At 36.3% G+C, this 25,922-nt stretch overlaps 3 protein-coding genes across 4 annotated transcripts; 1 reads left to right on the top strand and 2 right to left on the bottom strand.

Annotated features, from left to right (window-relative positions):
* Positions 1–19: 19 nt before the first annotated feature.
* LOC121407525 (translin-associated factor X-interacting protein 1-like) lies at positions 20–18,145 on the top strand. 2 transcript variants are annotated; one of them, XM_041598654.1, is made up of 17 exons: positions 20–197; positions 2,265–2,397; positions 3,560–3,832; positions 4,392–4,526; positions 5,204–5,368; positions 6,557–6,738; positions 7,918–8,029; positions 10,799–10,860; positions 11,466–11,555; positions 12,113–12,263; positions 12,832–12,960; positions 13,822–13,992; positions 14,392–14,481; positions 14,767–14,919; positions 15,473–15,579; positions 16,132–16,162; positions 17,759–17,845. In XM_041598654.1, the coding sequence occupies exons 1-16, from the start codon at positions 151–153 to the stop codon at positions 16,133–16,135; spliced, it is 2,004 nt and encodes a 667-aa protein (XP_041454588.1). In that variant the 5' UTR covers positions 20–150; the 3' UTR covers positions 16,136–16,162; positions 17,759–17,845. The 2 variants fall into 2 exon arrangements, with proteins under 2 accessions (XP_041454588.1, XP_041454587.1); XM_041598653.1 differs by lacking the exon at positions 16,132–16,162 and having other exon boundaries at positions 17,759–18,145.
* Positions 18,146–18,996: 851 nt separating this feature from the next.
* Positions 18,997–22,325, bottom strand: LOC121407524 (gamma-glutamylcyclotransferase-like). Its single transcript, XM_041598652.1, has 5 exons — positions 22,115–22,325; positions 21,335–21,453; positions 20,806–20,914; positions 20,258–20,409; positions 18,997–19,811 (listed from the first exon to the last, which is right to left on the bottom strand). The coding sequence occupies exons 2-5, from the start codon at positions 21,346–21,348 to the stop codon at positions 19,553–19,555; spliced, it is 534 nt and encodes a 177-aa protein (XP_041454586.1). The 5' UTR covers positions 21,349–21,453; positions 22,115–22,325; the 3' UTR covers positions 18,997–19,552.
* Positions 22,326–23,413: 1,088 nt separating this feature from the next.
* On the bottom strand, positions 23,414–25,922 carry LOC121409403 (gamma-glutamylcyclotransferase-like). The gene is made up of 4 exons (XM_041601340.1): positions 25,825–25,922; positions 25,497–25,605; positions 24,854–25,005; positions 23,414–24,461 (listed from the first exon to the last, which is right to left on the bottom strand). Exons 1-4 carry the CDS (start codon positions 25,842–25,844, stop codon positions 24,215–24,217), a joined length of 528 nt encoding a protein of 175 aa, XP_041457274.1. The 5' UTR covers positions 25,845–25,922; the 3' UTR covers positions 23,414–24,214.

Raw genomic sequence — 25,922 nt, 5'->3', positions numbered from 1 at the left:
TGCGGGCGCCCTGTGTACTTGCATGCTACCATAACAACGGGTCAAGCGAGTAGGTCGGCCGTGAATTGAACTTTTGTGTGATCAACCTAACTTTACGTTACACTTATCGAGGGAGGTTTTGTAACTGCTAAATACATTCATATAGTAGAAATGTCAGCAAAGGCACTGGCAAAGTTACCACCAATTCAGAGATCGAGGTAAATATCAAATTTTCGACTTATTTATCAAACGTTCTGTGCGACAAAATTCGCACGGTCTCACCGGAGTGCCACTTTTCTAGGCCGGTAGAGCCGGCTAAACTGTCATGGACAATCCGCTCGTTCAGCGGCCAGCTCGACAGGCTGGTAAAAACATAAAAAAGAGTCGTCACTCGTACCCGTTCCCTGATCCCTAGTCAGGCGGCTTCTAGAGAGTAAAAATCATTTACTAACGTAAGCTTACTCTCATATGAAGCCAGGTCTTCCTGGTCATTGACCCACACGACAGAAGCCAAGGCAAAAACCTGAACTGAAACTTCCCCCCCCCGAGATTTCTACTTTCCTTCTAACTAAGTTCTAAAAGATCAGCCCTAAATGAAATCATGTACATGGGATAAAACTTCATGTCCGACATTTCTACACTCTCGTTGTTATTTTTTGAACAAGAATTCATTTAAAAAATGAGAAAAATATTGTGAAAAGACGGAAGAGACTTGCCCGATGTTTACGCCGCCATCTTTCTTCCTATTGTTCTTCGCCAACGTTACCCGACGCGTGCAGTGTAGAAATGTCGGACATGAAGTTTTATCCCATGATTTAGGGCTAGGCCTAGATCTTCTAGAAGGAAAGTAGAAATCTTGGGGGTGAAAGTTTTAGGTTTTGGCTTCCGTCGTGTGGGTCAATGACCAGGAAGACCTGGCTTCGTATGAGAGTAAGCTTACGTTAGTAAATGATTTTTACTCTCTAGAAGCCGCCTGGCTACCTGATCCCTTCAATCTGGCAGTCTGGCACTAAACGTTGACTTTGTTTACATGGACCTAATAAAATATACTGAATAGACAATACAGAAGTGCATGTCAATCATTAATCCAAATTTCCAATGAATGTGTAAATTATGTTCATATAATTGTAACATTAGACAGCTTGCAGCCATCTGTTTCAAGGAGTTTATTGATTTAAAAAAAATTCTCCTGGTACACAGACAGCTCGTGATCGTGCAGCCACCATTAGGGGGTTTAATATAGTCTTGAGGATGCAATGATGATTATTTTTGACAAACTGACATACTTCTTCATCATTGACGTCTTGACACTTTTGTAATAGTGTCCTAAGCAAAGCACCATAATAAAGATGGATTCCCCTTGGAAATCCATCTTTTTTATTAAAAATTACGTAATTGCTTGTGATTTTATTTAACTCTACACCTTCCTACACCTAATGCATAGGAAAAAAGGGGAAAAAATAAAGGATTCTTACCAGATCGATGTCGCGTAGACCCCTCGATCCACATGTAATACCGATGTAAACAACGCAAATTCAATGGCGTCGACCCTTGAACCGCTTATGTATTACGTACTTCCGGTTAGCGATGCTGTTCTAGAAATTAATTTATAGATAAAAATTATTATTTTACAAATAATAAAATATATTACGTGATTATAAATAATTAGTAATATTATATCAATTATTTATAATTACGTAATATATTTTATTATTTGTGGCCATTGATATGGCCATTGATCCCTGTACAGATCGAGTTGGAACTTCAGTCTCTGTAATTGATGAGTGGAGCCAACGGAGTTCAGCGGAACAATCAACATAACAGAGGCCTAAGCTTTTGGTCTAATGATTGTGATGCCAGGGCCCAGCCCAGGGCACTTTTTCAGCTGAGTGCACATTGGAACTTAGCTATACAATTTTGAGATCCTGATCTGATACCAGCTAAACCGTCGACTTAGATCTACTTTATAAATTCCATTGAGTGATTTTGACTATAGGATCTTGCCTTCTATTTGGTGTTTATGAGAAGTTGCATAAAAAAAGTGACCTTAATAAATATAGATCTAGATGTAGTTTTGCAAAGTTTTACTGGAAAAAAAGTCAAGCAGACAAAGCAAAGATAATTGTATCGTATTGTATTGTATAATTGGTATCTCATTTTGCAAAATGGTGATTTTTTTACTTTGTCCAGAATCTCAGATTTTCTTGGAACCGTCGCAAAAGGTAACAAAATTAGCCACCGTTTTGCCAATATTAGTAATTAATCTATTCTTAAATCTTTTGCAGTCCACCTCCACCAGCAAATATCAATGCTGTGATATCACCTCGGGCAGGTAAAGCTTTCAGTGGACTCCAAGGACCAAGCTACCAGATAGGGGAAGGTGGCAAACACAAACTGCCTGAACCTCAAGCATTAAAGGTAGACATCAAGCATTTCATTTAATGTTGATTGTAAAATTCTATGGTAATATGTAATGTAAAGTGGTACTCTGGGCTGAAAATAATTTTATCAAAATAAGTTGAATACAATTCATAGATTAAAATGCTGAAAATTTCATCAAAATCTGATCACAAATAAAGTTATTGAATTTAAAAGTTTTGCAATAATCAGTAAAAACACAATGATATGCACATCATGAGTATTCATTAGGAAGGGTAATTATGTCACATCCCCATTTTCCCTTATGTTATTACATGAAATTATAATTATTATATATATTCATTCATATGAGGTTGATATGTCTCCCTTATAATAAAATATGCAGTGATGAAAATCTAAAATCAGTTATCATTCCTCTTTTTTTCTCGTTCTTGGAGGACAAAGTTTTAATAAACATAGTTTCATTAAATAAAATAGAAAAGAACAAGTTGGGATTTTATATTATCAGTTTGCTCATTGAATATTCATGAATTCATATATCTACCTGTTTCACTGAAATAATGCAAATATTTAAATTGATTTTGATGAAATTTTCAATGTTAGTTTGATTTTCTTTGTTCATGTCATAATATTTTCAGCCTAAAGAAGGTTGTTGACACCCACTTCTGCTTGTTACAAATATTTAAATGTAGGCCTATATTTTGCACATGTGTACACAGAATCTGATCCAGTTGTGAATGATCTATCAAGAATTAAGGCAGCTGAAATCTGTGTTTAGAGGAGTATAAAAAAAGAGGGATTTTTTTACTTCTCCTCCGTAGTTCAATGGAAAAAGTGATGAACAGAGACTGAAGCTTTCAATCTAGCAAGAATTTTGTAGTATAAAGATGCTATGTGTCTTTCACAGCAGATTTTACTGATTCCCCTTTGTTATATTTCTGATAAATGTTGATGAATGAATGTAGGATTCCTGCATGAAAGACGTGCCTCTTACCTTTAGTAATAAGGTTCCTATTAAAGTGGGTGCATGGACAATATGCTCTTATGTACATTTCTTTAAGTGTGCTGAAAACCTGGGCGGCAATGATTTAATTTTTTGGGGGGTGAACTTTGGCCAATGTCATCCCCATTGATCCAATAACATCTTAGCAGCATTAACTTCTTTGTCAATGATATTGCCTTCCTTCATTTCAACTAACAGCCGTTTGTAGATACAAAGGCAGGAAACTTGGATACATGGCCAGCCCATGCCACAGCTCAGGCTGCAGCCCGCCCCTCCCTGCCATCCTCCCAGAGGCCAAGGGGTTCCAGTGCTGATGGATATGGCAGAGGACAAAGCACTGGGGAAGGCGGAGGTCCGCATCAGTCGATGGTACCAAAACCAAAGTTCCTGGAGCAGTTGGAAGTCTTTCTCAAAAAAGAACTCAGAAATGTGGACGGAGGAAGGGCAGGTCCAAGTGACACAAGATTACAGGTGAGCATCATTAAAAAAAATTGTCATTGATTGTCCCAAATGATAGTCATTCAGGGGAGTGTTTCACAAAACCATCATTGATCTTATTTTGTGGGTCATTTCACAAAAAATAAAATTTTCAACACACACTTTTTGGGTTATCCGAGAAAATACAGATTTTGAGAAGGTAGCCCTTATATCAAATTGCACCTGTGAGAGTGAGTGTGTTTTATCCTGGTTGTATTAATAGCAACAATACTAATCAAATGCTAATACAGGAAAAGTAGAATTTGAGATTGGAAAGGAAAGGGGAGAGGAAAAGCTTGAAGAAATGGATATAAATTCGGGATGTGAAACTAGAATGGGTTCAATAGACAGGAAAAGTAGCATAACATCATTGTCCGTGTCTGAAATCAATATTTGTAGTATTGAAATGTTACTTTCATAACACCTTGAAAGAATTAGCTGGTTGAATTTCCCTCCTGTTGAATTCATAAACCTAATGTTTTATTGTCTAAGTTGAATGACTTTGTTTTGAAATATATATTCTTGCTTTTGTTTTATTACCTGTTTTTATCAGGCATATCGGGAAGTATTTGAGTACCTGATTGAAGATTTCAAGGCCTATAAACCAATCTTCTCTGCCATCAAGAATGAATATGAAGTCATGTTATCACATCAAAGAGAAAAGATCAGAGAACTTGAACCTCTTAAGGTAACATACATTACATGCAGTATAACCTGGAAGTTTCACAAAATGCATAATTATTCTAAAAGATTAATGTCCCAGGTGTTTGATGCTTTCTGGTTGATTCCAAACAGCATCTATCATATTTGAAGGTTGTTCCACCTTATGTGTTTGTCATTTTGCCTCCGAAGAAGATTCTGCTAGGATTGAAAGCTTAGGCCCCTTTTGACTCTCTTACTTGAATCATTATGTAAGGTTTCGAAAATGATTTGGGCTGATATTAATGATAATGATAATAAACTACCGTAATATTTGTAAAACAAAAGAAAAACAAAGCACAAAACCATTAAAATTTACTCTAGGTCCTTTACAGACAGCTTTCCAATATTTCAGGATTACAAAAGAAATAAGTAAGTTTTAAACCTTGTGAAATTTACTTTTCTCAATAGGCAACTACCTGTAATTGAAGTCACATTTAGATTGGTTCAGATTATCATAATCCCTGCCTGGTGCAGGATTGCACTCAAATAAAATACATATTTGACATCAAATATGTAATCCCCCTTTTATCCCAACTCGTCCGTACCAGTGACAGTTTCAGAGGAGTGTGATCAAAGCTTGACTTGATTAATGATCACACTGAAATCAAATCCAGATTTTAAATCAATTATATATATATAAATTTCACCCTCTCTCTGACACAGTCCATGCTGGTGACGGTATCCGAGCAGTGTGATCAGAAGATCATGGCTCTACGAGAAGACGAGAGACAGGAGATGAAAGACCTGAAGAACGAGAAACAAGCTCTCCTTGACCGTATCGGTGGGATGAAGGAGGAACAGTTTTCATTACAGATGCAGATTGAAAAGGTAATAATAGATGACTACAATTCAAATATCCTTCCTAACCTCTTGGTAGTGGACATATAGGACAAAAAAAAATCACCAAACGAAGGAAAATACCATTGGACAACTATCCAGGACATGACCTAACAGACTCTTAGTATCTATGGAAATCTGAACAAGTTATTGAGGTTAACAAAGTTTATTTGATTTTCATTTGTTTTTCAATATGGAATCTCTTGGATATATAATTATTTGAAAGACTTTAAGAATAAAATTTGTGTGAAAGCAGCTAGTTTGTATTGCCATGAGCAATTATAATGAAAATATACAATTTTTCATGTAAACAGTGTTTGAAATTGAGATCTTGTGAATATGGAAGGTAAAAATACAATGAAAACAATAGTTTAGGGTTGGTCTTACGCAAAGGTGATCATGACAAAGAAATAGACTTTTGGAAATAAAGAACTTCTAGTCATTCTTGATGTGTCACTATTGTGGAATCATCATGGTTCAATGGTTCTGACCTTCGCCTTCCAACCAGAGGATCATTTTTCAAGTCCGACCCATTATGTATATTTTATTTTGCAAGAACTTCATCCATATCAGGCAGAACTTGATTTGGGAGTAGTAAATGGGCAGTTTGTAGGAATTTAATTATTTGAAATACTTGTACGCCTGGATGGGTACGGGCTAAAGACAGGTGATATGACAACTTGTGCCTCAATTGCTCTGCAGAATAGATATGTGCACTCAAGAAATTGCCTTGTTGATATTGAGTCACAAGAGAGCTATGCCCTCATTCTGAAGACTGGTTTGCACTTGGACTATGGTCGAACTCTGTGCTAAAAATTATGGGAAGTAAAAAATGTCAGAAGTTTGTTTTTTATTGTTTCTTTTGCTTACCTTGCTCTTTCTTCATGTTTTTATGGTGGAGAAAACATTTCAAACCATTATTCCCTGATAATTATTAATAATTTGTTTGTCATATGTAAAACTGATAAATTCAACTTGTTCTGTTAGAGATTGGTGTCTTAGTTGACCATCCATATTTAAACCACAATTTTAAACCATTTGAATTAAACCCTAGTTCAGAATATGGACCCTAGAGTGTTTATCCCACATGAATGCCGACTGTGTTGCATGTCTTCCATTATTAATCCTCGGTGTCATGATAATTCATGTGATTCTCTTTCTCTGTGAACCCCATCACAGCTCCAAGAGAAGATAGCTGAACAGTATCAGATGTATCGTGATGAGTGTGACGCTCGTAAGTTGCTCGTCTCAGATATCAACGACCTTCGTTACCAGCAGGAGGATTATCAGAAGGCCCAGGGTAACCAAGAGGTCCCTGCTGAAGCTAAGGAAGACCCCGTCAAGATGAAGATTGCTCTCAGGTAAGGGTTGAAGGGAAATGAAACCCTGGAACAAGTTAGCTTGTGTGAAGACATAAAAAAATCAAAGAAAAAGAGCAATGAAAGTTTGAGAACATATTAGGTACCGGTATACAATAAGAAAGAGGTGAGCGTATGGAGAATGCTAATTCTATATGGAGATCCTCCTGTGATAACGATGTGTGCTGTCACACTTTAAAGATAAATGAAAATAGTTGCAGTAAACACTGATTACACAAGAAAGTGTGTGAAACCAAGCTTAATTGTCACTATATCATCGAGGATGTAGATCTGGTACAGTAACATAAACTGAACTCTGTGAAATCTTGAAATCTACACTGAAGATCACCGACACAGATAAGCACACGTGGGACAGTGTATTGTTATTGCTCTGAATGTCAGCCTGACGCTTGACCCGAATCCGGTGCTTATTTGCTAATTTCTCAGCAATTACACAATTTTTTTCCAGAATCTTTGGTGCATATTTGTTTATACAAACAGACACTTTGGTGGTCATTTCATTGGATTCTGTACAAACTCATTTTGAAATCTTTACCACAACTGGAATTTATCTTTAGCAACTCTCCCCTCAGATGGATGCAACACAAAATTTCAATGTAAATGTTATTTGTTATTCTGCAGTAAACTTTAGCTATGGACTTGCTATCGAGCAGAATGTGTGGTAAAAGTTTGTTTGCGTTTGTTGATGCATTCATTTATTCCAACTGAGTCTTCCTAGTTTAAATCCTAAAACAGTTTAAAATTTGCATGTAAGTCAAACATGTATACTGATATTTGTAGTATAATTGACAACACATACTAAGATACTGGAGCAATGAAAAGCCTTGACTCAGATTATGGACTTTCATCTTCATGTTTCCAAAATTCTTAAATTTGTTTTCTTGACTGCTTTATGTAGTTTACACTGGTAAAAATTGACTTCAAATTGCAAATTATAGCAAAAATATACATGCTTAACACCTTGTAAGCTCGTAGTACACTCACTCCTATATATATATACATTCAATTCAATAGATTGTTTTGTTTCTTTACGATAGGATGAGGATGTAAATAATGCTTTAATGATATCTGTACTAGAGAATATATTTTTCTATAATCATGGTCTAAACAACATTGTTTCCAATGAAATCATGAAATAAATCAAATTGATTGCTCTTTTAGGAAAGCACGGGAGGATCTAACAGATGCAACTCAGAGATTGAATGAAATGATAGCCAACTATGGTGATGTGGTTCCGAGAAGAGATTTTGAATTACTGACTGCGGAACATAAGGTATGTTGGTTTTAATTAAAACAATCAAATAACTTGTAGCGCAACTTTTCAAAAGCCTGCTGTGTAATTTAGCGGGAATCCTGCTTTAAGAGCACTGTGTGTCTTTTCATAGTAGTTTTCCAACATTCCCCACTTCTTTGTCCGTGATGAAATGTGAGGATTGGTAATCAAATAGCTGCTTTTGGACCTTTTTGTGCTAAAGATGCCACTCTTTTGACAAGGAACCTAATACAGGAAACAGCAAGACTGGTACACCCCCAGGTCCTATTTCTACTGCCAACTCGTCCACTCACCACTTGGTCTACCTTTATTTAGTCCTATGTCATTCCGTCCAACATTTTGTCTAGCGACCATTTGGTCCAATCATCACTTTGTCTAATCACCAGTTTGTCTATGACCATTTCGTCTCATAACCAGTCTAAAATTTGTTTTAATTTCTTTCATTTTGCCGATTAAACACTTAGTCTAATAAGACCAAATGGTATATGAAGTAAATAGCTACTAGTATTGGACCAACTCGTTATTTTACAAAATGGGGAGTGGTCTAAATGGCAATTAGACCATGTGGATATTGAACAAACTGATGGTAGACCAAATGAAAGTAGACAAATTGGCATTAGACCAAATGAAAATAAACCCAAGTCCCCATCCTGTGAAAGAGTACTTGATTCAGATCAACAATAACACTTTGAGATTGATGAACAAAAAGTATCAATCTCAGTGATGAAATACTCTTTAAAAGACAGAGCTGTTTCCATTCTATTCTAATCACAGAGCTCCACTTAGTAAATAAATGATAAGAAACAAAATATGAATGTGTATTTTTCATTTCAAGTATGGTTTTATCTTTTTATCTGAAGTGGAACTAATTTCAGGCTTAAGCCTGAGTCATATCGATTATTTTGAAAACCGGTGTTCGACAGCTCTAATTCGATCGAACATCGATGCATCGAATATTGAAGGCGGGGAAAATTTAGTCTTTTGTTTTTGCGTCGATGCGATGCGCTTTGCATATGCACTACGCACTGACGGTATGCGCTGGCGTTGGCCGGGTGAGCGTTGCACAAGCAGATGACAGAGCAAAGTTCGTTTGTATTTTCCATGATCACCAAACACACAAAAAAGGCCGGGGACCAAAGCAGAATTCTTCCCAAAATATCTTCAACAATGATATTTGCAGATGACAACATATAAGTTTAAAATGAAACAATAATAAAGACATGAATCACGCAGAGTCGATCCGAATGATTTTCGGTCAACTAGCATTCGCAGTCCATTCACCAGCCCCGTCCGCAGCTCCGTACACTCACTCTCCCGAAACGACAGGCGTGCTTGACGTCAGCGCCAGCAAACAATTGCAATCAACGGAGAGCGCTGTAACTTGCCTGAGATTGTGTAGTTGGATCCAAAATGAGCTCCAAATAAATTTATGGGAATAAATACGTAATTTTCTCTGGATGGTCATTTGAATTGCTATTCAATGCTGATATAACGATTGTGAGGAAAGATTGTGGAATGAGTTATGACGATGTTCGAGAATTAATCCTGATAATGACAATCCAGTTTTTTAGACGCAATTGAGCATGCGATCAAAATAAATACGAATGTTTCGAATCGAGCCCTAAATTCATCTAAATTATTACGATTTAACAAGATTTTATGGTCATACTAAGAATATTGACGATGTCAGCAAAGTATGTTATGTTCATATGGAAGAAATAATTCTATTGTTCCATCTCTGGACGTCTCCTCCAAGCTCCGAGAAAATAAGCACAATGCGCATGCGTGTTTGATGACGTATGACATATTTTCCCATTCATGAAATCAGAGCCCAAAGTTGGGCACAAACTAGCTTCAAATTGATGGGAAAAAATATCAAACGCAATTTTCTCTGTTTTGTCATGTAAAATGATATTATATGGTGATATTACGAACTTGAACAGAGTTTTTGCATGTAGACAATGTTCGAGAATCAATCCTGATGTGATGATTATTTTTTTTAGACAAGTGCACTAGCTCGACTCAAGAAGTCAAGTCGATCGTCATGAGATGTCCGCCATTGAAAATTGAAACGAAATACAAACGTTTCACATCAAGCTCTAAATTCATATTAATGATTATCATATGCAAATTATTGTTAGATATTACGATTAAATAATGTTCTATGGTCATGATTTTAATATTGTTCATGAAAGCAAGATTTATTTTACGTTGATCGCGTCAATTTCCGGCCATTTTCTGGTTTGATTAAAGAACAGTACTGCGCATGCACGATCGATGGCCATGACTTCCATTCATGAATTCATCGTGCATAAATTATCTCGGCACGAGCAGACGAGTAAGACTCGAACTATGATCGAAATAAACTTCAAATTAATGGTGAATAGCATCATAATTACTCATTCGGTTTCATTTTGGGGGCAATAGAAATCAAGTAAGTAGTAGTAAAGTTGGACATTACTGATATTTTGATGATTGATTGTGTAAACCAAACGAATCGGCCGGCCGACGTATTTTTTTTTTTTTTCGATGCACCGATTTTGCAAAATCTGCACCGGTGTTCGATGACATCGATCGAACACCGATTTTAAAATCGATTCGACTCAGGCTTATTCAGGCTAAATGTGGGTTTGTTTCAAAGTAATCGTTAGCGTTTTTTTTTTATTTATCTTTGTTTGAATTCAAGCTGTCAATGATAACATCAATGATCCAAAATTATATAAAGTCAACCTTTTTTTAAACATCATTATGACATGGTTTTATTTACAGAAATTGCTAGAAGAACATGAGACTTTGAATGGTGACTACAATCAGCTGAGAGCAGAGCATGAGTGAGTTTTATTTCTTTTATCAACTAGCCTAGCTTCTTATTCTTATTTTCTATTCACTTTAATCATTGACATTTTCATTTCATAAGAATTCATTGGAGGGTGGGAAAGATTCATCAACACTGACTGAAATTATTTTAAGAATCCACGGTATGCATAAAATGTTTACATTGGCTGCCATAAGTAACATTGCTCTGAAATGGGATTGGTCTATATTAGCAAATGCATTAATTGGTTGATTCTCTTGCATTTGAGTCAACTATTTTCAATTTACTTTGTCATATGATTCTTGCTTGGGATGCAAGAGTTCCCGGGTTCGACTCCCAAACAAGCCCCCATATGTCATATCAGGGAGGGGGGGGGGGTAAGCTTCAGAAAATGCCCTCCTGATATGACTATCACAACAACTCCATCAACAATATAAACAGAAAAAATGGAAATAGAGACAATAATTCATAAAAATTACCTTTAGTCTCTGAGACTTCTTTTATTACACAAAACACCCTCATGCGCTGACAAGAATCGCACATGTGCATGAAAACTTCATGAAATGTTATTTACAGCTTGTTAAAACTGTTTTTTTTTCCTTTCCTTTGTGTATGTAACAGGGCTCTGTTGGATGTGAATAAGCAGATCATTGCACAGAGAGATGACTTCTACCAAGAGCTTGAAAACCTCAAGAGAACAGCAACACCTAGGTATGTATGATGGGCAAATTATCTCAGATAACATCCTGGTCCCACTTCTCTGACTGTCTCCTGTCTCTCACTTATTGCAACTCTCCAATACTCTTCTGCCCCCCCACCATTCCATTGTAATCCTTGCATTAACATCTGAATAACATCTGATTTCCCTCACTGACTGACAAGGCAACTTATGGCTATCAGCTGTGAAATTGATATTGATTCTGGTGATGTGTCTTTGTAGAGTGCATATTAGATGTTGAATTATATTAGATGATGTATTTGGAATATATTTTGGGATTCATACGAAGAATGAAAATGCGACAAACATAGAGTTTGATGTTCAAATGTTTATTGATTTCCCTTTCTTTTGTCCACATACACCCACACACACACACACACACAGAAATGTTCCCATCACTTCACATCTTCATGATAAGTATTGTGATTGGATGAAATCAATTAATGTTTAATTGAAAGTAGTACCTCATGGACAATACATTATCAAACATTTTTATAAATTCTTTTCATATATAAATACTGTTAAAAATGTTCTTTGGTATTCTTCACAGACCTGACTGGGACCGCTGCGCTGAGGTGCTGGAAGGAGGCGAAGAGAGATGGGTTCAAATATCACAAGGCAAGAAGAGCGATCAACTTGTCACGTTACTCCTTAAAGAGATCATGGGAGACGGGGAAGGCTACGAGTACTTTGAACCAAAGGTGAGTGATGCGGTTGCCATGGCAATGGAAGTCAACAGTGCGGTGGTCACAGTGAAAATGTTGGGATGCCATGGTTATAAGCTATATTTATGTAATGGTGGAGTAAATAGTTTTTGTTTACCATTAGTTAGCCATGAACCTTGGTTTTAGATGAACAACTATTGAGGTTATACTTGGTATTGTTATGGTGATAGTATATGCAAACAATACCTGTGACTCATAAAGAATTGCAAGTGGCGAAACTTGACTGTAACTTTGAGATTAATTTTAGGGGTTGAGATCGATTTTATCATTTGCAGTTCTTTTGAGGACAAGGGCCCATGTTTTGTAAAAGAGATGTACGTGTCAAGTTGTAATTGTTCTGATGTGAGTTTCATGTAAGCGTCAGCACTAAGCATGATTTTACTTCACAGTTAAATGTTTGTGAAACACCCCCCCCCTTGCAGGAAGAAATCACTATGACATAGGATACAAGAGATAAAATTTAATAAATTTTTCTTGAATCAAATTACTGCCAAGATATCTAAGGTGTTTACTCATTTCCAATTCTTTCTAACCCACCACCCAGGGTCTTGGTGATGATGTACCTGTGTACATGCGATATGAAGGCAAGCTGAGGAAGAGAAAGATGGATGAAAATGATGCTGGTGTCCTCATCAAAGAAATATGGAGGGAGAAAACAAAACAAAATCAAGAGGTAAGTTATGTCAACTCACATTAACAGAAGTCTGAGGAAGCTTTGCAAGAAACTGGCAATCAATATCATCCCTCCTCCTGATGTTCCCATACCAATTTATCGATTTGCCTTCGTCAGCCAGTCATCTGTATCCTTCAATCCCAAATAGTATTCAGAAGTTTCTAGGATAGCCAAATTTTACAGAGATGTTTTTTTATGTTTATTTTGTCAGCAGTTTTGTCCTTGAACCTTTTCAAATTGTCTGGGAATGGTAAGAACAGTCATTTTTTGTGTGAAAACTGAGAATGAGACAAGGATGTCAGTAAAACTTGAAGAAGATAACTCTATAGAGATATGTCACACTTGGCTCTCAAAGAGTTGTCAATATGGACCAGAGTTTTTGGATCGAATTGTGACCCCAACATCAAAAACAAAAATGGAAAAGGGGGGGGGGGAGTAGATTGAAAAAGAAGTATAATTTTCATCAGTAGGATGCTTGCTTATAACAAACCACAAATCAATTATATATCCTAGTATTTTGTAACTCATAAATCTCATTTTAGCTTTAAAATACAATGCTTAATTCAAATCGTTTGTCCTGGTTTAATCTTAAAAGTTGCAAGGCTTCCATACTGTAGTGGTTCCCTAATGCTGCAGTTACATTTCCCCTACAGCAGCCATATGGCGAGTAAAAAATAGCAGTTTTATTCAAACCACCTGTATGTAGCTATTACAAAAATGTTTAAACCGTTGTTTATGACTTGCCGTATGGCCACCGTAGATCAAAGGTGACTGAGGCATTATATCATGTAATGGTATGTTTTATTGTGTTATGTTTGATTGAATAAAAATTGATATAAAGTATTCTTTTATATCTTCTAGAGAGGAGAAGCAGGTCCAGAGCCTATGGATATCTTCCTTGCCTCGTTCATGAGACAGAAGTATCCGGAGGAGAAACTTGCCTTTGAGTGGACGTACATGCTGCTTAGTATACTAGAAGAGAACGAGAAGGATAACCATCTTATGCTCTTTTACAAGACACTCATCGGAGAGGTGAGAGTTGATATGACGCTTCATTTTGTTTTACTCATGCATCTTGGTGTGGTGATGGGTTAAATAGATGTATTGGTCTTTAGGCAGTTTGAAATACTGTTAAGATTGATAAGATATTAGGTGAGAAATTCTAAATTCTGTTCTTTATGTGGTATTGATCATTCATTACACTGCTTTATCATGACTTTTGACAGGGAGGGCGTAATAACCTTCCTAATTAGTAGTCAACAAACATTTGGAAATAGCCATTAGATAACTTATTTTATTCAAGTCTAGTACTTTGTAATTTCGTAGTGAAATGCTGTCATTTTATGCTTTGGCATGTATTTTTGTTCTCTTATATTGTTTAGTACTCCTACCGAATATTCATTTTTGATTTTTCTTTTTTATTTCTTTCAGATGGATGAAGATGTTTATCATAATCAGTTAGAGGTCTTATCAGAGCTCATGGCTGCATTCAAGAAGGCTGATGAAGAGGAAGGGGGACAGGTAAGTAACCATGAACAAGATGATGAAGATGGAGATAATGATGATAATGATGACAATGATGATGACAATAGTGATGATGGTGATGATGTTGTTGATGATGATGATGATGATAGTGGTGGTGCTGGTGGTGATGATGGTGGTGGTGGTGATGGGATGGTGGTGGTGGTGATGGGATGGGGGTGGTGGGAGTGGTGCTGGAGATTATGTTATAGTGGTGGTAGTTGATTAAATTTCTGTTTCAAATTGCTTTTCATGTATATGAAAAATATTTCATCTTTTTTCCAGGGGAGTTTCAACAAAGATATCCTAGAGCTAGCCTTACGAGAGTTCTTCACCATTAAAGATGATGATAGCATCCAAGCCCTGGTTGATGCTGCTGTTCAAGAACTTCAGCCTGAAGATGAGACTAAACTTCTCTATGAAGATCTCTTCACAGAGGTGTGTTAATATCCATTTTTTACTGACATATCAGAACACTTGCCTCCAAGATTTTATTTGTAATTTGTAACAAAAATCTTCATGTCAATATATTCATGCTTCATTGAAGTTCACTGTACAAAAACTTTAATTTCCATGTAATAACTAATAACATTGTTAGATTGAGGGACCCTTAGCACAAAGATTTGCCATCACTTGCAAAGTGGCGATAACTAATCACAATCATTCAACATTCCTGTTATCAACCAATTAGAAAAAATCTTTCAATGAAAATCTTTGTACCGTTTGGACCCAGATTTCTCCGTCTTGAATTCCTCCTGTGACTGATTACTTCCAGCAACAGATGTAATTGTCCTGTATTGTGTGTAGATTAGATTTCAAAGATGTGTGATAATCATATATTTACATTTGGGGAGTTATCTCTGATGTCACCATCCAAAAACATGACCCGGGGCTTGAACCACAGATCTCAAAATCCATAATTTCCTTTGGCAATTGGATTACGGGTGCATGCCAAAATGCTCAAACTGTCTTATTTTCATCTCTTTTTCAGGAGGAGGACGGTACTGTTGGACCATTTATCTCACTTCTCAGATCTCAAGAACAAGAAGAAAAGCTACAGTATGTAGATGACATCAGGAAAGAACTGGAAGGGAAAGAGTAAGTTTTAATTTAACTGCTGAATTCATATCGCGCATAAAATATTTGATGCTCTGTTTCATAAGATCTTGTTTCATAAGATCTTGTCTTGTTTCATAAGATCATGTTTTTTTTACTGACAATAGATTAACATTGAAGAACAGCTGGACTGATTAACATTTGGTTACTAACTTTAATATCGAGTATAAAACATTGATGCTCTGTTTCATAAGATCTGTCAATATGTTTTTATGATATGAACTACTGACATTAGATCAGTATTGAACAACTACACTACTGATTAACATTGAGTAAATATCACTTCTTACTTCATATCAAGTATAAAGCATTAATATTCGGTTTCATAAGATCTGCCAACATGTTTTTATGATTTGAACTACAGACATTAGATCGGTCTTGAACAACTATACTTATTAACACAAGTAACTAACTATTCTGTGTTCAAATATATTTCCAGCACACTCTGCAATTTATTTTACTATCTAAACATAATTTGTTCCCTTATCTTTCTATCATTTTTATCATCAATAATCTGTTAATAATACCTAACAGCTAAGTCCATCTATGATATATGTAATATGAGGTAAGAATATCATGATGTTGGTGTGTGTTATTGGCCTGATAGGCTTTCTGTGTAATGGGGCTATAAAGTATTGCTTTATAAGCACAAGATGCATTTACACAGTGTTATGTGGTAGTCGCACTGACCAACTCCAATTAAAATTTACTCACTAGCTTTCATCGGTCTTGGGCATTGGTGTGATTTTGTCATGGCCAGCTAAATGTTCTCTGGTACTGTACATTGGCTTTCAGTTTGATTTTCTTCTTTTATTCATTCTTTCTATCTATTGCCCTTTAAATGACCTTTACGATGGTGCAATGATTTGTGGATCATTAGTAGCGAGATTTGCCCTTTTTTTATTTTTTTTATTTTGGCGTTATGGCAAAATTTGCATTTGCTTTTGATTTGGGCTGCAATCATTGTATATCACCTTCATTCAATTCTATATTGAGGGAAATTCTAATGAATTTTTGGAGGAGTCAATTCATGTAGAACTCTATCTTTTGTACTTGGATGACACATTTGCACATCAGATTTACTATTTGTTGCAGTATATAATTTCTTTTCATTTTTCAAATATATTTTGTTGATTCACTATTGAATAAAACTCTGCAGAATTATTGCTCATGCACATTGTTAGCCATGTTTCACTTTTTGGATAACAAGTTATGGCTATAGAGCATGTTTGCAAAGTTATTGCTGTGCACAGTGCATTGAATACCTATTAGTACCTCCTGTTTACAAACTGATGTAAATTTAATTTCATCCAGGACTTGCTCTACAAAAAGTGAACAAATGTGACTTTGTTTCAATTGCAAGACATGTGACTAAGCTCACACGTTATTACTATTCTGAAATGTTAAGCATTGATAGCACATGTGAAAGAATAGATCAAGCACTTCATACTATCACCAGAATTTTTATTACAAATCCAGTACAATGGTTAGCAATGCCCATTATTTCCTAATAGGAAACTACTGACGGAAATTATGTTTCCTGTGAGAGATCAAAATATCCCTTTCATCTGTCACTGAAATAAATTTATTAAACTACCATCAACGTAAGACTGTGATGTCTTGCCATACTTGTCTCTTAGCACAGTGTTTCTTAACTTTGTTTTTACCTTGTTGGACTACTTTGGCCAATATCAATCTTTCAAAAGTAAATGATTAATGGGGGTGGGGGTGCCACTTTCACACAACATTAACAAGAAACAAGACAGTCATATCAAAATGTAAAAAAAAATGAAATAGAATCAATTATATTGTGTTATTTGAACTAAGAAAATAGAATACTGTGGAGCTTCCCATTTTCTAACAAATATGTTATTTCTCATTATAACATTACAGTGGCAATAATCTAAAAAAGGAATTTATGCCAATTTGATGAAATATGATTTATAAGTCAAGCTTAACTCAAGATGTGACACATAACATATTTACATACTGTACATTTTTTTTAATTTTATCATTTTTTTGATGGGCTGCAAACCACAGGTTGATAGAGCACTGTCTCAGCATGATATTTGACTAAAAAGCAAGCATACTGGGCAAAACAAAATATTGATAACATGAACTATTTTTGACAAACTGGATTTTATTTTGCTTGATTCACCAGGGAGATTCCATGGCGAGAACTTCAAATGGCCATCAACGTGGTCGATGCAGAGATAGACCGCCCTCACATGGTGCAGTATGTGTGCCGTGCGTTTGACGTCCCCCAGGATCAGATCACCACAGCGCAACCGACGACGCTTGATGTCATCGTGAGGAGACTACAGAAGAGTACGGCCAGGAGGATCGGGAAGCTGAACAGTTCTGAGCTTACATAGAACTCTCAATCATCAAAGGGAATTCATTGAGTGATTTTTAAAGTACATATCAATTACCTTGACTTCAACTATTCAGGACGGGATTCATACATGAATGATATACACCAATCAAACAAAGGCTACAGAGGCAACATGTAACATATCTTGGCTTTAAAATATGATTTTATTCCTAAATTGATGTAGTAACAGATGAAGTAACAGAGGATGGAAAACTTAAGTATGAGCACTATTAATTGAGTCATTTCTTGAAGTGTTTTATCGGACATTGCCAACAAGTTTCGATAGGACTTTTGATCTACATTTTCTTGTACATGTTCATAATCAATACTTAAAGAATATACCAATAGAATATGTATCATATATACTGTATATGTGCTGTTTCATTCTAAGTGAACTCTTAGCATTGTAAGCCCTTTATAATCATTGACAGGCAATTCAATGCCATATGTATGCCTGACCCACTATATCTGGTGCCTTTTTAAAAATTTATTCTTCTCTGTTTTCTAGTTCGAATGAAAACTTTGTAATAAACTCACATTCAGGCTTCAGTCATTCATGAAATGGAGAAAAAAGTAGAGAAAATGGGGGCCAGACGTACAAAAAGGTTGATGATTTTACTGAATTGCCCAGACTCTAAATTGAAGTGTGTTTTTGAACCTTTAACCACATTTATATCAGTGTTTCTGACCAAATATTAATTTTGATACTTATCTTTTTTTCAGGTTTTGATAATTATGTATCACTATCACTTACACGGTATACATTTTGATTAGTCTTGCAGATAGTGAAAAGTTGAATAATTTTACATGTGGATGAATCATGTTTCAATAGAAATTTGTATTTCTTAACAGATCAAACAAAAACATGTCATTAGGTGCAACCAGAAAAAAAAAAGAATAGGGGAATGAAATGGTCAGGGAACAAGATGAAAATCAAACAAATCAGATCAAATTCTGTCTTTAATGCTGATGTTGTTTGTTGTTCTGTGTTGAGGGAATTGAAATGCTTATATTCGTGAAAGAACATGGATTGAAATGCTTATATTCGTGAAAGAACATGTTGTGTTTGCAATTAAGAGATTAGACAAGAAAACTTACTGAAGTATATGTACAACAATAAAAACAAAGTTATTGTAGGCCATACAAGTATCAAGAATTGTCACGCTATAAACTAAAGAGTTATTGTAACAAACAATTCCAGAATTCTGTCCAAAAAGACCTCTGGGCTTTCCTGAAAAATCTGTATCTATATATGAAACCGTCCTAATGTTTGTAATCCAGCATGTATTATCCATTATATTGTTATTATATGTATATAATGTGCAAATATATTTCACATTCTATTTAATAAAACTGTTTTAAATGTATGAATTTGAATATTTTTTTTCCATGTGCATTCTTACAGTATCAAAGCATTTGATTAAAAAAAAAGAATCTGTAATAGCAGTCAATTGCGTTTCTACCTTCCCTCCAAATAAAATGCCATACAAAAGGAAACTATGATTTTAATATTTTGGAGTGTTCTTGATCCTCTTAATTTCAGTATTTATGCAGGTTTCACATAACTTTCACGACCACACCCTATTTCTTATATATTTGAGCCATGACAGGTGGAGGATTTGTATCGCCATTGTCCTTGATCGTTTTAAGGTGGTCAACGTAAGACGAAGGTAGGTTTGATTCTATTGCGCCCTCGATCATGACCTTCATGTAGTGGGGTGATGGGGGCTCCTCAATGGCCCCCTCTAAGTCTGGTGCCATGTGGTAGGTGTGGCATAAGTAGGCGTGGCCCTCTGGGGTTGTTACTGTGATTTCCGGTGAAGAGTATCGGTAGAGAGTCCTAGGATGAAAAGGGGAATTTAGTAAGTCTGAAATAAAAATAAAAAATGTTGGTAGTTGTACCCCATCTTTCTCGATCTCTTTTCCATCTAATCTCTGCTTGATTTTACACAATGATTTCATCAAAGTATGCACATTACTTGGAACACCACTGGATAATAAACTGCAAGTGACATGTGAAATAAAAGAAAGGGAGTAAAATAACAAGAGCAAAATAGACAAAAGAGATAATAGATTTTTTGAAAAAGAGCGAGAGAAAGAAATCTGGTTCCCAGAGATGTAGAAATAAAGTGCAAGCTGGTGGAGAAGTGTAAAAGAGAACAGAAGAAGATCACGCATGTAAAGAAAGATAAATAGAATGGCAAAGAACAGATCGAGAGAAGGAGGGGGGGGGGGTTATGAAAGTGAGAGATAGGGTAGCATCCCAGTATATATCTTTATCCTTACGGATACAGTCCTTGGACATCTGATTTATCCAGACTCCATATTGCTCCCCATACATGAGCCTGTTGATCCTCTTCAATGGAACATAACGACCCTCTCCATTGACTCGTTTCGAGGGTCCATCCAGGGTAGCTGCGGAAATTCAATCTATAACCCTATAAGCGAAGGGTGTTAGGTTAGAGAAGAAAAAATATCATGAAATTTGTGTGCTATGGCGATCTATTTTCGCACATATTGAATTCCGTTTGACGTTTCTATACCCCACCCCCTCCGTCTCTCTTTCTGTCTGTTTCTTTCTCTGTCTCTCTTTCACTACCCCTCTCTCTTTTTAATCCTTTTATCTTTCTCTTTCCCATTTGGCATATTGGTGTTTAGGGTATATTGTTTGTGACTGGTTGAAAACTTTCTCTTTGTTTAATAATATGAGAAAATACAATGGAATAAAAAAATCGGCAAAATGTTATACAACTATAAGTTTGGTCATCGATGAAAAGAAGAAGAAGAAAAAAAATCATTGCACAAAAAGCCAAACAATAATATAGCAGCCATACCTCAAGTCTCGCTGGGCTTACAAATTCGGCTGATGGCACATAAAGATGAAACCTCGACTTCAATAGATTGCTAGCGTAGCAAAAATAGAAGAATTTATCATTCGGAGCCCTGTAATATGAAGAAAGTAATTAAATTAAAGAAACAAAGAGTTTATGAGATAATTTCGAAGTAGCACATAGCATATTGTTTGATCAATAATAACAGGTTGTACAGTCAGAACAGTCTCATACACATATCACCCCCCTCCCCACACCCACACCAAAAAAAAAAAAAGAAAACAGGAAAACCAATAAGCGTTTTTTGTTTTCTTTTGAGGAATCCTCAATGCGTTTAACCTACTAATTTCTTCAGTGCAATCCCGTGTGCAATCCCGTCATACACACAATCTTGTTGATTATGATATATCATACTGGGAAGGGGGTTAAATTGGAATTGAATTTGATTTTGAAAATATATCTCTGAAAACCTGTCTTCGCCATTCTTACGAGTTAATGTTAGGTAAAACGCTAGTACATCATTAGAGCTTACTTTTGCACACTCATGGTTGAAACTATTTATTTTCACTCGTCTGGTGTTGGTTGCCCGTGTTGGTGACCCAATTCCTGTACTCAGAAACTTTCTGTTTGATTAACATCTATGTTTGAGATCTGTGGTAGATAGAAATCACAAAATTACAAATAGGCCTATAATTGCTGAAATCGTGATTTTTATTTTGCTAAAAACTGTAAAAGCTGAAAGGTACAGGCATAATTCACAGGCACTTATTTCAACTCGGGGCTCAGCCCCCTCCCTTTTTTTTATCTTCGCTATCCCTCCCCATCATCCTCCCGCCATATACTTCCACCTCAAGCCAGTCAAATAGGAGTCCCCTTTTCACCACCCCCGCATTTCTGTCATTCGTCCGTTTGCCCCGGTCGATTTTCTCTCCTTTAAATCCCCTCTACCGGTTTTCTTTCCCGACTCCAATACATTTTGTTTGTTTCAAATTGAGTCATGGATATATCTGTAATTGACCTGAATCACATTAAAGGTCCTCAGTGGAGAAGGGCTATTACAGGGGCTAATAACCATCATGACCATGGACCTACTATAACTTTATATTCAAATTGATTTTCGATGTGGCATTCATAGCGGCTTTATGACAATTAGCAAAGAAATGATATATATGCGTATCTAATACCATAGTACTATTCATCTACTATTATCATGGAGCTACTAGACAGGCTGTTATGATACTTACATTGCTTTAACTGCTTATTAGCACACCGACTGATAAAGGCTATCCACATTTTATACATGTATACTCACCTGCACTCTTGTGGTGTCCACTTCGAGTTCTGTTCAAGTTGTTGACTCAACCATATATCTGTAGCTATGAACACACGAGTCTCCAATATTACTTTATGATTGCTAGACCGGCCTATGTTTGTATACATTTGAAAGGCTGGTTTGTCCCGTGGATGTAAAATGGATTTATTGGAGGGCAGTACTTAGAGCCTTGACTTAAGTTGGAACAAACAACTATGTAGGTCTATATTTCCCATGGTTGTCGTATATCCCGTGACTATAAAGGGTGGGGTGTATATAAGCACATACATTATGGCGAATCGAGTCTCATCGAAATTTAAGTTATCACCAGTTTACATCATCACCGATAATACCCCCAAAATATATTGTCACCAAGGGGAAACTCCCAGGACGAAACCCCGCGATGACAATACAAAGGGGGTGTGGCACAAGTGGGCGTGGTTCGTGGTGAGCGTATTATCATTGGTATTACCATTAGTGCTGTGTGGTTATATTATATCAAGTCATCAAGTACAAAATGGAAGTTATTCTGATATTATCATTGTGTTATTTCAACAGTACGAAGCACTAGACAATGTCCCTTTAGCTTCAACCCCCCCCCCCCCATCATGCAGCAACCCCCTTCTTACCCGAGACAGGCAGACACAGCTAGTGTCTTACAGTTGAAACGCAGTTATTAAGCTATAGGTCGGCGTGAACTTTCATAACCCTCCTTTAACAGGTACCTCTTCTTTGTGGGACACATCCAAGTTCAAAGTACGATATATCAATCTATCCTTCGTACCCGTGGTAGGACAGGGTATTAAACAAATCTGTCATAGATAGTACCTATATAAGGGTGTAGGCCTGCTGGTAGGTGCAAATCCTGGGGAGGTGGAACTAAAGTGGTATGGAGGTGCACATCTTGGGAGAGATGGAACTAAATTTGGGAAAATCAGCTATTGAAAGCAGAAGAAGGGGTACAAGAATTTCGTTTCGCTTGCCATGTGTCGGAACTCCTCTTCCACAGCGGGAGGGTGCACGTGCACCCAGTGCACCCCTAGCCATAGACCCCTGCCTATACTCCCTTGCTATATCTCTTCTGTTCAAGAAAAATCGTTTCATGTAATAGAAGCGACAATGTTGTTAAGGTCAGTCTAGTATCAACTACAGAAAACACAGTAATACCAAAATAGAAAAAGGCTTTTTGTGTCTCAAATATAATATTTAATTCATATACATAGAATTTATTTGGAAATGTGATAAAGAAAAGCAATGAAGCCACTACTAAATTTCTTTGATAAAAATCGGCTTACATAAAATAACCTTTCGCAAAATAAATCTAATCCGTATTGCATACCTATAAAGAATATAGTTAGTGATATATTGTTTATCTCAATTAGTCAGAATGAGTATTACATGATAGCCTTTATCACATATTTATTTTACTTCTTGTTTGAAAAGGACACAATTTGAATGGATTCAACATGATCATCTAGTTTTCTGTAAAATATTGTAAATTATAATTCATCCACGACAATACTTAATTATACTCTGAAATTATGTCTGGTCATCTGGACGATTTTGAAACACACAAAGGAACTTTTCACGTACGATTTATATTTGTTCTTCCAAGAACATTATAGAGGACACTTTGAAGAAGCATCCAAGTTCATTGGAGGGTAAACACTTTATGTCTTGCTTGAGAATCATGGATCCAGATGGCCAAATTTATTGTTACAATCTGCTTGATAATTTCTGTACTGAATAGAATGATATTGAAATGGATTAATGGACCGGCATGAATATACATAAATCTATAGCTTTTTCGAAGCACACATTTTTTGTGTGGATTTTTTGGGGTCATTTCTAATAGTGTGCTTTCACCTTGATCTAAAACAACTGGTCAATGGGATCGGAGTAAAATTTCGCAACTAAGTTTTTGCATTCGTTGATACAGATGACCTTCATGCATCAAACATTGTTTTCTTAAGTACATATAGTTTTACAATATATACAATATGGAGAAACTGATATGTTGCAGACCCGGGTCACAAATTCGGGGCTTTCAGTTCACTATCCTCGATTTTTTAATAGAATAGATAGAATTAAGGAAATTGATCATTTGAATATTTTATTCATGATATCCGGTGGGTTGGTCTGTCCATTGTGCTTGATTGACCTTAAGAACTCGACGTAGGTTTCTGGAAGGCCAGACTCTACGGCGCCCTCTGTGATGACCTTCATGTAGTATGGCGATGGAAGTTCTTCCTCTTGGCCATTCATCATCTGATAGGTGCGACAAACGTATTCCATACCCTCTGGTGACGTCACCGTGACGTCAAATGCTTTGTAACTAGATTCTGGCCTTTGAAAAATAATCACACAAAGCAATGGAAATCAAATAATTATTTTCTTCAATTGTATAAATTAGAGATCTGTTGCAGTGTTGGCGCCAGGAGACTCCATGGACAGTGTATATGCTCTGCAAATTTACACTATTATTATCTTTAGGGCCTATTAATATTTGGTAATGCAATTCCGGATGAACCATAGACGTCTCCCGAACGTTACTGAATAGTTGTGAAAATTGTTCTTTCTTTAATCTTTCTCTCCACTATTTTCAAATCCATTATATCACAGTAAGTCGGGAACTGAAAATGTCTTGTAACATTAAGAATTATCACATCAGTAAAACATGGCCCGTTTCCTGTGTATTTTTTCCGTGACCTGACATAAGCCAAATTGAAGTGTGCTTACGGATCTAGATTAGCCAGATCTGATTTTTGGAGACGCCATACTGCTCCCCAGACATGACCTTCAGGACTCTCTATAATAGAGGCAGGGGCTCCGTTCCACAGACTTTCTTCTACACTCCATCCGGGGTACACTTGAAAACAAAGTCTGTAACCCTAAAATATCGTTGAAAAATATACATAAGGTAATGCCAACATCAGGTAATTATGTTTGACAAGCAGCTAAAATTCAAATTGTTATTCAAACATAATCCTTGCTACGTACACCCTGTAAAACGGCGTCGATCCTTAATTATGGCCAAAACCAGACTGGCATTGGTGTATCAAGTCGATAGCACAATCGATAGCAAATTATTGTGACAGTTTTATAATCATGAATATATAGGTGAGGTGCCGTGGCCGAGTGGTCTAAGGCGCCTGGCTATACATGGAAAGTCCGGGGTTCGATCCCCGGCTGCGGCACCTATGCCCTTGAGCAAAGCATTTAATCTACAATTGTCTTTTATATTGCTTTCAAATGAATGGAAATGCTATATGCATTATTGGTTACTAGGTGTGCACTTGTTTTAAAAAAAAATGAATAGCGGTCCTAGTAAATAACAACCCTTTTGTAAACTTATGAATGGTATTATGTATAATGTTATTACCTCCAGTTTAGCTGGCACAACAAGCTTCGCGGTTGGGGTACCAATGTGTATACGGGCTCTCAGCAGGTTGCTGGCAAACCCAAAATACAGAAATGAATCCCCATCATTACTAATCAGATAAAAATAGAAAAAGAACACAATCAAAAGGATTGAAAGACACATTATTTTGTGTATTTAATCCGAGGTATTATAATGAGCATACATTAATATCAATGGTAAGGCCAAAATGACAGAAAGGAAAGGTGTATAATGGCGATGTTACATGATTCTACATGTTATTTGTAATCAAACTGATAATCACCAAGGAATCAGTTAAATTTAAACTTACCTCAGTGCACCACTGTCCATGTTATTCTAAACAATATGCTCCTCTAAAGTATATCATCAGAAAGGGAAATCAATTTCTTGAATAGATACCAAACGTCT

This window comes from Lytechinus variegatus, chromosome 2 (assembly GCF_018143015.1).
Source record: "Lytechinus variegatus isolate NC3 chromosome 2, Lvar_3.0, whole genome shotgun sequence".
Taxonomy (NCBI): domain Eukaryota; kingdom Metazoa; phylum Echinodermata; class Echinoidea; order Temnopleuroida; family Toxopneustidae; genus Lytechinus; species Lytechinus variegatus.
This window is presented reverse-complemented; position numbering and strand designations above follow the sequence as displayed.